Source organism: Nerophis lumbriciformis, linkage group LG01 (genome assembly GCF_033978685.3).
Source record: "Nerophis lumbriciformis linkage group LG01, RoL_Nlum_v2.1, whole genome shotgun sequence".
Taxonomy (NCBI): Eukaryota; Metazoa; Chordata; class Actinopteri; order Syngnathiformes; family Syngnathidae; genus Nerophis; species Nerophis lumbriciformis.
This window is the reverse complement of record NC_084548.2, coordinates 41950342-41962431: the sequence shown is the minus strand read 5'-3', so window position 1 is coordinate 41962431 and position 12090 is coordinate 41950342. Positions and strand designations below refer to the sequence as shown.

The 12090-nt window shown below is 38.8% G+C and overlaps 1 protein-coding gene across 1 annotated transcript; it reads right to left on the bottom strand.

The window, feature by feature from the left end:
- Positions 1 to 60: 60 nt before the first annotated feature.
- Positions 61 to 10877, bottom strand: mrps25 (mitochondrial ribosomal protein S25). Its single transcript, XM_061982132.1, has 4 exons — positions 10634 to 10877; positions 10455 to 10561; positions 10266 to 10353; positions 61 to 444 (listed from the first exon to the last, which is right to left on the bottom strand). Exons 1-4 carry the CDS (start codon positions 10765 to 10767, stop codon positions 252 to 254), a joined length of 522 nt encoding a protein of 173 aa, XP_061838116.1. The 5' UTR covers positions 10768 to 10877; the 3' UTR covers positions 61 to 251.
- Positions 10878 to 12090: the final 1213 nt, after the last annotated feature.

Here is a 12090-nt window from a genome sequence, read left to right as displayed (position 1 = left end):
TTTTTTTTTTTTTTACATGTAAAATTCATTTATTCTGTATTCTATTTCAAATGAACAATGTTTTTCACAGGTATACAGTATGTTTTAATGACACATACTTTGTGTATGAAAGCAAGATTTGTCAGGTGTTTACATGTGAATCCACCATTTTGGATTCTTTATCACCAACAAACTCCAAACTGTGATGTCAAATTCTCTACTTGGAGGATCCTATTCTAAAGGCCAGTCTCTTTATGACAATTATTTTCTTCTCAGCTCTGCTGTTCTGCTTTCATCTTGGCACGATACTTGCCCGTCATCTCTTTAGGCAGCGGCGTGGTGCCAGGACAGGGCACTTGGCCCTCCACCTCACAGATACACTCTCTCAGACAGTACTTCTTTGGCCCAAAGTTAGCAGGGTTGGATGCCTGCATCTTGGCTTGTGCCTCTGCCTCTTGTACGGTCCTGAGGAAATAAAAGAGTGGAGAATACATGTGATAATGATACCACTGCTCTTGTATTGTGCAGGTGTGCTTGATTTGGCGATTTGATTTGGGGATTAGTGACGATACACAAGAGGTTTCCCATAAATTAATTTCTTTGTGGCGACACACCACAGATGAATTTTAACACTACCTGTTAAGAATTGTCAATGTTTAGGTACGTTCATGCAGAGACTCTTATTTTGAAACGTTTTACTTGGTCCACTTTCAATTTTTCTTATGTTATGATCGTTAGCTTTCTATCTGTGCAGTTTTTCAACACTTTAAATAAGATATTTGAAGCATTGTCTCAGATTTTCCTATTTCAATATAGTGGAAATGACAGCTTCATTTAGTAAACAGTTACTGACTGCCAATAGAAGTTACTATAATGGCTAACCTGCAAACATTAACATAAGGGGTCTCTCTAATGCTGACATCAGCACTTATTTCATAGTTCTTATACCAAAAAAGACAGGTAAATGCTGAAAGTGGTCTATAACTCCTTACCCCAATTTCAGAGTTTTTTCTGGGTTGCACGTGACATAGGGCTGCGAGATTATAAGCACCCCCCGCAGCCCCGTAAGGGACAAGCGGTAGAAAATGGATGGATTTTAATGCCAAAAACTGCAATAGAGATTCAATTACCGGTAGCCAATTTTTTTATGTTATACATTTAAATGCATAAAACTGATAAAATTGGGAATGAACAAAGTCATGTTACTTTTTGACTGTCAATGAACATACAGTATTCTTTAGAACACTAACACTAAGTATTTAGGTTTGTGCGTACAACACCCATGTATGTACAGTACATCGCCTTTGGCCGCTTGCTGGAGCCTCATCATCATCCACCAGTTTCAGGCTAAGTTGTCAGGCATTTCACACTGTCACCAATAAAACTTTTTGCAGATACAGTAATACTACGCAAGTGGTGCTTGTTATTAGCACACTGACTGCATCAGCTGCAACACACACAAAGTTGCTTCCTGCAAGCAAGCAGTTTCCTGTAACCACTTCTGATTAGCCACCAGAGCAAGGATGCGAGACTTCTGATTCTTCAGGGAGAAAAAAAAAAACTCAGCTTTTTGCAGTTAGGTTATTGCAGTAATTAGGCCCAGGTGATATATTTTTTTTTTAATTCTCAGATTTTTTCACCAACAATAATATTTATGATGTTTTCCCCTACTTTTTAAAGAATTTAATGAATACAAATGACAGATAATTCGATACAAGTTTTTATTTTATTCCATCGTAAACTTGTAGTTTGAAATGACACTGCAATTTACTTTTGACAAAATTCTAAATGTGTATAATGTTCTTTTTTGGCCAGCTATAAATTGTACTTTTTATGGAATAACTTTCAAGGAACTAAATTAGGAGCTTCCTCAGGGAGGCAATACTTCTGTCTTGAACAAATTACTTATATTAACAAAAATGTAGCATTGCACGTTGCATGCAAATAAATAATATCCATCATTGAGATGAATAAAGTGCAAACTTAAAACTTTATCTTGAACAAAATACTTAATTTAGTATTATACATTGCATGCAAATAAATCAAGTAAAACATTGAGAGGACTATAGTATTAGTACCGTAAATGGATAAACGCATGCTTTTTCTTTGTACGTGCGATAATTTTGTTTTTCTGCAACAATTTGTAAGTCAATATATTGTTGAGCAAAATGTGTTATCGGCCCAGGTCTATATGGATACAGTCCATCACAGTTGAATGTTTTATTTCTGTTTTGTGTATTGGCCACTAAACCTCTAAAGTACCTGTATAATGGAAAAACAAGTTGACTTTATATGTTGAATTGTGTTTCATTGTATCCGTTCAACCATACCTAATTGTATTTCTAATCCGTTTGACTACGTTTACACTGCAGGCCAAAGTGGCCCAAATCGGAATTGTTCGAGCTGACTGTTTACACTGCAAGTAAAATGTAATTTTTATCAGACTCCAGTGTAAATGCGCACAGGCCCCAATGTGGCCTCAACATCACTTGCATGCACACTTCAATAAAGTGAAAACAAATAAAGTTGACCAGGAGAAAGTCGCTACTATTACAAAATAAAAGTCACAACACTTTAAAAATGAGGGGTTTTTTTTAGGTAAAAAATAAACTAAAGTAATATAATGTATGAATGGATGTATATAGTGTGATATATTTGGGATATACAGTACAGGCCAAAATTTTGGACACACCTTCTCATTCAATGGGTTTTCTTTATTTGCATGACTATTTACATTGTAGATTGTCACTGAAGGCATCAAAATAATAATAACAATAATGGATTAGATTTATATAGCGCTTTTCTAGACACTCAAAGCGCTTCACACAAGTGAGAACCCATCATTTATTCACACCTGGTGGTGGTAAGCTACTTTCGTAGCCACAGCTGCCCTGGGGTAGACTGACGGAAGCGTGGCCGCCAGTTTGCGCCTACGGCCCCTCCGACCACCACCCATCATTCATCATTCATTCACCAGTGTGAGCAGCACCGGGGACAAGTGTGAAGTGTCCTGCCCAAGGACACAACGGCAGCGATTTGGATGTCAAGAGGCGGGGAGCGAACCTGCAACCCTCAGGTTTCTGGCACGGCCGCTCTACCCACTACGCCATGCCGCCCCTCAAAACTATGAATAAACACATGTGGAGTTATGTACGTAACAAAAAAAGGTGAAATAACTGAAAATATGTTTCATATTCTCGTTTCTTCAAAATAGCCACCCTTTGCTCTGATTACTGCTTTGCACACTCTTGAAATTCTCTCGATGAGCTTCAAGCACACCTGTGAAGTGAAAACCATTTCAGATGACTACCTCTTGAAGCTCATGGAGAGAATGCCAAGAGTGTGCGAAAAAGTAATCAGAGCAAATGGTGGCTATTTTGAAGAAACTCGAATATAAAACATGTTTACAGTTATTTCACCTTTTTGTGTTCAGTCGTACTTTTGATGCCTTCAGTGACAATCTACAATGTAAATAGTCATGAAAATAAAAAAAACACTTTGAATGAGAAGGTGTGTTCAAACTTTTACTGTATATTTTAATGACTGAAGTAGAGGACACACGGACTTCAGCGTGGATTTACGTGAGCTTTATTTTTCAACTCACTTGTGAGCAAATGCGCCACAGTGTCAATTACGGTATTTCTTCAGAATCAAAGTATATAATATACATAAATACATATTATAATCAAATATTACATATAACCTATTATTTGTGCACTGTTGACTAGTGAGGCACTGAAAATTTGGTCAGTTTAAATAAACTTTGCTCACTGAAACCGGATGTTGTGATGAAATATCTGTTGGTGACTGCGTCTTTCTCCGCGCACACAAGTGACGTAGCTCACACAGAGCTGATGAAAAAGTCACATTCAGGTCACATTGCGTTTAGACTGAATTCACATTTGAAAAGATCTGGGGCCGTATTTATCAAGCGTCTTAGAATTACTCCTAAGAAGTCTGCTAAGAGTTGACTTATGAGTAAAGAAATTCTTCGCTGAAAGCTGCACTTAAAAGTTAGTTATCAAACGTCTTACTCACACTTTCAGCGAACTGAATCTTAAGTGTCACACTCAGAGCTGAATTACGACATTACTATGTGCCGTAAACGGAATTTTAGGTGACGTCATTTCTGTGTCCATAGAAATGACCAATCACGGAAGAGAATCCCTTGTCTAAGAATAAAGAAATATCTTAGAAATATTTAAGTGGACAATGGGAGTGTATATTTTGACAATAAACTACAAAATAATACAAAACAAACAAACAATATTGGCAATGGATCAAAAATAAATGTTTCCTTTTCTTTCCAATTCATTTTCCCAGTGGCGAGATATCGAAGCATTGTGATGACCTTTAGTTCTGCTGTGAAAGCTCTGCTGCGTGATGTTGCTGATGAGATGACGCCCCTTATTAAATCTGTGACAAAAATAATACCCGCTATGTCTAAACGATACCGTTTGATCAGCTGCTCGTCATCAAACAAAGCCAGGACATCCTTCCGCTGCCTGAACGTTCGCCTCAGTGCCATCCCCCGCTGGCAACTCCTAAAAACTTAGGACACCTCTGAAGGTCTCTTAAATATCGTGGAGAGTAGGAGTGATTCTTAGACTTAAGAAAGTTGATAAATAGCTTTTATTCTTAAGTTTGAGAGTAGGACTAAATTTCGCAAATTCTCAGGACTTAAGTGTAAAATGGCACTCTAAGACGCTTGATAAATACGGCCACAGATTGCAATCGGATTCAGGACTACCTCCTGATGAGGCCTGAATCTGATGCCAAAAGATCAGATTTAAAGCTGTTTGGAGCGTTTAGACTGGCAAAAAAAATCAGATCTGTGTCACTTGAGGGCGAAAACAATTTGATTTGGTGTGCAGTGTAAATGGGGCCCATGTGAAAATAGCATCGAAACATTGCTTCGGCAATATCGGTAGATTTGGTGTCGGATGACCTCGTCTGCACTCTGCCCATGTCATCAGATCAGTCATACTGGAAATACGCAAACATTGGAAAGAGATGTTTCTGTTTATCATTCACAATCCATGTGTAAGACAAGAACACATATGTTTTCCTTTTTTTATGCATTCTAAATTGTAAATAAATGTAAAAAAAAAAAAAGTTGTAACAATTGAGTCAAGGGGGGCTCATCTATTCCACTAACAACGCCCCTTAAAGAAACGTGACGTGAATATTAACCAAATATTAGCGATACTGTAATTATAAGTGTTAACGCAGACAAACTATATATTAGTGACACATTGATCACAGAGAGGCAACGAGCCCCCTGCTACTGCATTGAGTCAGCCGGTCTCCTGCTGCTGCTGTGCAGATCACATCTCAGCTGTTTAAAGTTAACTTTAGATTATAAATCAAGCCTCTCACTTGGATAATGGAGGATAAAGCCATAAAGAAGTGACATTCAACTTATACATGGAGATGGAAAAAAAAGACACGGCAAGACCGAAGACCAGCGTCTGCATCAACTTTTTTAACCATTTGTGTGGATTATGATTAATTGTTCATCTAAATGACAAAAAATAACATTTTATCAGTCACCATTCCAGTGAGAGCAGACATTATACAGTAAGTGATTGTTTTATTATGTTCGTAGTTTGTATTTATTGTTCAGCACTTAGCATTACTGCTACATCATGCTATAGTGTTTCCCTAAAGGTGGATGTGTTTGTCACACAGCTTCTAAAACTTGTAGCTCACCCTCGTTATATTCAGGCTCAAAAATATAATGTTCTGGACCATAATTTTCTCCAAAGTAGGGCTGGGCGATATATCGATATACTCGATACATCGCGGGTTTGTCTCTGTGCGATATAGAAAATGACTATATCGTGATATTCGAGTATACGTTCTCACGCAGTTGCTTTTAGCTGCGGGGCTTTAAACTGCATGCGTTTCTCACTCTTTCCTGTCTCTCTTTCTCACAGAGACTTTAAAACAAGCGCACCTTCTTACATACGTCACATACTGTCACGTGAGCAACGTCACACGCTCACGCAGAGCGAGAGGTAGCGACATGGTAACGTTAGCTGTGATGCTAACAGCTAACGGTGTGGTTTGAGTGGTAATACGAGAGAAAGAAGGTGCGAATCTGGTAACAAATGGAGGAATAATTGATTCCCAAGAAAAACAGCACGGGGTCCATCGTCTGACAGTGGTTTGGCTTCAAGTGGGAATATGTCTTTACATGTCAACATCTCCGTTCGGTGCCACACCAACTAAATGCCGAAGCAACTATTTCCACATCAACACCGTAGTACATATACTATTTGATATGCAGCTCATTTTTTTGTGACAGTTATTGAAATATCTTGTGTGTCATCATGCACAAAAGTGCACTTATAGCTTGTTTTAAAATGTCTCTGACAATCTTGCACTTTCTGTTTTGGAAATGACATGAATGTTTGTGCCACTGCTGAATAACTGTTTGATAAATACACTTTTGCTAAATTGACTTACCGGTAGTTGTGATTTCCCTCTCTGCATGAAAGTTTAAAATGAGCATATATTAATGCAGTATGAAGAAGAATGTTTTCATGTAGACACATAGAATCATCATACTGCTGTGTTTATATGTATCAAGTGTTCATTGAGGCTAAGGCAAAATATCGAGATATATATCGTGTATCGCGATATGGCCTAAAAATATCGAGATATTAAAAAAAGGCCATATCGCCCAGCCCTACTCCAAAGTAATCGCTGTTGGTTCTTACAAAATCTGCATGATTTACATTGTTGTTAGGGAACTGTGGTTCCCACCAGTACGTCAAGGATTAAGGACCGCTCATGCTCATTATCTCTCAAAATGGCTCTGGAATCTCTGTGAGATTTGTACTAATTTGATCATATCTATTTACTCGCAAACTTTGAAAGTTGTTTGGTGTTATAAATTAGCAGTGGTGTGCCGTCAGGGCCAGCAAGTGCTGGCCTAACATAACCAAGAAATCATGATCATAATTAAAGATAAAAGTAATTTTTAATTTCCATCCATCCATCCAATTTCTACCACTTATTCCCTTCGGGGTCGCTGGAGCCTATCTCAGCTACAATCGGGCGGAAGGCGGGGTACACCCTGGACAAGTCTCCACCTCATCACAGGGCCAACACAGATAGACAGACAACATTCACACTCACATTCACACACTAGGGCCGATTTAGTGTTGCCAATCAACCTATCCCCAGGTGCATGTCTTTGGAAGTGGGAGGAAGCCGGAGTACCCGGAAGGAACCCACGCAGTCACGGGCAGAACATGCAAACTCCACACAGAAAGATCCCGAGCCCGGGATTGAACCCAGGACTACTCAGGACCTTCGTATTGTGAGGCAGACGCACTAACCCCTCTTCCACCGTGCTGCCCTAATTTACTTTCCCTAAATATCTAAAAGTATTCATATTCTCTTCATGTCATATTATGCTCCTTCCAGCGCTGTTGTTTCTAGGTTATAGAGTTTTTATCCGATCAGAATTCAGCTAGCTTATGTTGCCATGCTGTACCAAATCTGCCACAGGCCTTCAGATTCAGCAATGCGGGCGTCTGTGCGCTGTAAGTGAACGGGCATATACAGTGACAGACAGTTGCGATAACCAATCAGATCACGCGTTGTTGTCAGTAAGGCCTTCTAGAAGATCTAAGGCAGATATACAGGTATAGTGATGTAACATAAGAACGCCATTACCCAGCATGCCATAGTAGTGAGGAGCATGCGCAGTAACCCCGTTTAGGTTGTTGAATATAGACAGTGGGATGTTTTTGATGAGCACCTTGTGGAGTAAACTTTAAGAACTCAGCCAACACGCCTCATCTGCAAATTTTAGGATTAGACAAGACAACACATATTTGCAAGGCCATTTTCAAGAAGGATATTTAAAGAGAAACTACATCCTGTGAGACCATGTCGGCCAACCCCGGAAGCTCGAATGGGTTCTACAAGTTGTGAGTTCAGATATTTTATTTCTTTATTTGTTCACGTTTAATATGTTTTTTGGAATTTTAATTTTGACAGTACCACATAAGATGTTTTAATTGTGGTTGCGGGTTTATTGATTTTTAAATGCGCCAGAAAATAACCTGTTTTGTACACTGTTGATGGTGAACAATTGCCCAGTAAATGTGTTTCTGTATAGTTTCTTCAGCAATGGTCATGTGGTGACATCAATGATGGTATTTTGAGAGGTAATCATTGGCCACAGGACATCACTGAAGGCCTAGGTGGGAAACTCACGGCCCGCCACTGTAAATTAGATATATAAGATATCAGTAATAGCTTCAATCTACACGGGCAACTAGTTTTTCTATTATATTGGTACTATAAAATAAGATCACACCTGTGCTGCTATGGGTAAATATAAACAGTAGCCATATTAAGGTTTGTCTTCCATCTGGGAACATGACAGTTGCCATACTGCACTTCTGTGGGAAAGTTGTCATTTTAATAATCATTTTATTTCCTCTGGTTTTCTCTACAATTCTGACAACTCTACTGAAGCTCCGCTAACTCCGGAAAGAACCGTTGAAAATACCCAGGTTTTTAACTTTACGCCCTTTACCACAACAGAGGTCACGAGGGCTCTAAAACAACTTAAACCTAGAAAGCCAGCTGGCTCTGATAAGTTGGAGCCGCTCTTTTTAAAGTTGGCAGCTGAAATTATAGCTGAACCACTGACTCACATTTTTAACCTTACTCTAATTTCAAATGAAATCCCTTTGGATTGGAAATCTGCCCTTGTAATCCCCCTATTAAAAGGAGGTGACCCTAGTAATCTAAATAATTACAGACCAATCTCTAAACTCTCTGTTCTGGCAAAAGTGCTTGAATCCCTTATCAGTGAACAGATAAAAGACTTTTTGGACACCAATTTTATTCTGTCACCATTTCAGTCAGGTTTTCGTAGAAATCACAGTACTGTTACTGCTGCTATGAAGTTTATAAATGATGTAACTAAAGCTCTTGACAAGAAGCAGTGCTGTATGTCCCTCTTTATTGACTTTTCAAAGGCATTTGATACTGTTGATCATGTCATTTTAATCAAACGTCTTTCAGCTATTGGTTTTTCTCAGCAAGCAGTTGGATGGTTTGCAAATTACCTCACAAGTAGAACTCAGGCTGTTCAGATAGAAGGTTCCTCCTCGGACGTACTGCAAGTGAAAAAGGGTGTCCCTCAAGGTTCTGTGTTGGGTCCCTTATTATTCACTATTTACATAAATAATCTTGGACAGAATATTCCGAACTCAACTTTCCATTTCTATGCTGATGATACTGTCATATACTGCACAGCACCCACTCTTGCTGAGGCTTTTAAATATCTACAACATGCATTTGACAGAGTACAAGAACAACTTTGCTATCTTCAACTGGTTTTAAATGCAGAGAAAACAAAGTGTATGCTCTTTACCACATCAAAAACTGTAAGATCATCACTGTGTGAGAACATTTTAACAAGAAATGGGCAACAAATTATGTTAGTATCTGCTTTTAAATATTTCGGATTTTTAATTGATGACCACTTGAGTTTTAAGGAGCACATTCAGTATGTTGTAAAAAAACTGAAACTTTTACTGGGATTTTATTATAGAAACAAGTCTTGCTTTTCTTTTACTGTGAAACAGAAATTGGTGGAAACAACCTTTTTACCTGTTATTGACTATGGAGATGTGTTGTACATGAATGCTACTGCTGGTTGTCTCTACAAGCTGGATAGTGTGTACCACGGGGCACTGAGATTCATCACCAACTGCGCTCCCCTTACTCACCATTGTGTTATACTCAATGGTTAACTGGACATATTTATGTGCTCGACGCCTCAATCATTGGTATGTTTTCATCTACAAAACCATTCTGGGTATCACTCCATCTTATCTGTCTTGTCTTTTAACAAAGAAACAAGGAAGTCACAATCTTCGTTCAATGGATGTTCTGCAATTTGTTGTCCCCAAAGTAAGAACTGAACTGGGCAAGAAAGCATTTAGGTTTTCAGCACCGAAGGCTTGGAATAACCCACAATCGAACATTAAACTTCAAACCCTAGTTACGCTGAATGAGTTTAAAGCTTCTGTGAAAGGACTGCAGTCTACCTTGTCTGTATGCACATGTGTCATGTGAGCAAGTTTTAATGTTGTAAATGTGATGTTTTATGTATTTGTTTACTGTTTTTAATGTAACCTTGCTGCTGCCCTCTTGGCCAGGTCTCCCTTGGAAAAGAGATCTTTGATCTCAATGGGATTTTACCTGGTTAAATAAAGGCTAATAATAATAATTTAACAGGCTCCACTTACTCTGATTTACCCAGAATCTTCTTTATGTGATGTGCAATATCTTTGTGGTCCTTTCCTTCAGCATCCACCAGAACTTGCTCACCATCATCTAGGGGAAATAAATCCTGTCAGCTCGTCTCGGACGCAGGAAGACACACTTACTTCAAAAGACTACAATGACTCATTCAGGCATGAAGCAAAGAAACTGACCCAGGTAAAATTTCAAGAACGGTGACGGCGTCATGTTTTTGAACATCATTATTTGGACCCAGGGGTTTTGGTACTGAATTTGAGGAATATTGAAGAAAACAAATTTCCTGCGCAACACAAAAAAAGAGTGGTCTTTTGAAGAGATGAACAATTGTTTGTTAGTTTGCGTTAGCACTGACCTTGCTCCGTCGCTGAGCATTCCGCTTGTGTTGTAGTTGACGGTCAGGATTTTCACTCGGTTTTTAAAGATAATGTCGCCCTTCTGAAGATACTCCAGCGTCCTTCGGACCGGGAACCTTCCTTTCATCGGCATTTTAGAATATTTACGTAAACAACCAAATAACCATTTGAAGCGTGTGTCGCTTGAGTCGCGTACACGCGACGCGTTCTGATGACGTAAGACGTCCGACTACCGGGCGGGAGTTGTAGTTTTATGTCACCCCCTGGCGCTGTTTTGTACTGTTTCTGTACTTGTTTTAATTATTATTATTTCTTGATTGTATGTAAATGTTGCATATTATGCATAAAGGTTTATAAAAATTAAAAAAATTAAAAAAAAAGGAAGAAAAAAAAAAGTTGTAGTTTTATAACTCAGGTTCAAGCTCTGTCCAAAAAGAATGAATGTACCAGAAAAGCTGTGCTGCTTAAAGTAAAAATGGTTAATTACCATAAAAAAAACATAAAAAGATTCTGAAAATCATCAATAAACACTTAATTTAATATATAATCCATCCATCCATTTTCTACCGCTTTTTCCCTTCGGGGTCGTGGGGGGCGCTGGAGCCTATCTCAGCTACAATCGGGCGGAAGGCGGGGTACACCCTGGACAAGTCGCCACCTTATCACAGGGCCAACACAGATAAACAGACAACATTCACACTCACATTCACACACTAGGGCCAATTTAGTGTTGCCAATCAACCTATCCCCAGGTGCATGTCTTTGGAGGTGGGAGGAAGCCGGAGTACCCGGAGGGAACCCACGCAGTCACGGGGAGAACATGCAAACGCCACACAGAAAGATCCCAAGCCCGGGATTGAACTCAGGACTACTCAGGGCCTTCGTATTGTGAGGCAGATGCACTAACCCCTCTTCCACCGTGCTGCCCTTTAATATATAATATAATGTATGACATCCTACTACATGCTTATTATTGTGCAAACATGCCTGTTAACTACATATTTACCATATCTTATATCTATTACCACCTGTATGTATGCAAACATGTAGCTTTTTCTTTACTTTTCTCTATGTTTGACATACTTCCTTCGTGTGGTTGTTTGTTGTTGTTTTTTCCTTTTAATTTCTCTTTTTGCTCATGTACCTTGTGCATACTGTATTTTTAAATGGATCATTAAGTAAAGCTAACATGACTCACAACATCAAAAAAATACATCAAACACTCAAAAAATATTTAAATTCAAATTGAATTTGTTACTGGAGGCAAAATCAAAAAGTTAAAAAAATGTAGTCATCCATAGGTGCCGATCTCGTTGGTGCTTCGGGCCCGAGCACCCACGTGGGATTGATGGCAACTTTCAATCTTTAAAATAATTTTGGAAAAATCAATCTTGTTGTCGTTAATTTTGTGGCGAGTTTGGTTAGTTTTCCAAAATAATAAAGCCACAAATCATAT

Coding starts and splice junctions, on each gene's coding strand:
- mrps25 (XM_061982132.1), bottom strand. CDS start 10,767: ATGCCGATGAAAGGAAGGTTCCCGGTCCGAAGGACGCTGGAGTATCTT. Junction 10,354..10,454: donor GTTCTTGAAATTTTACCTGG/GTCAGTTTCTTT, acceptor TATTTCCCCTAG/ATGATGGTGAGCAAGTTCTG. Junction 445..10,265: donor AAGATTCTGGGTAAATCAGA/GTAAGTGGAGCC, acceptor TTATTTCCTCAG/GACCGTACAAGAGGCAGAGG.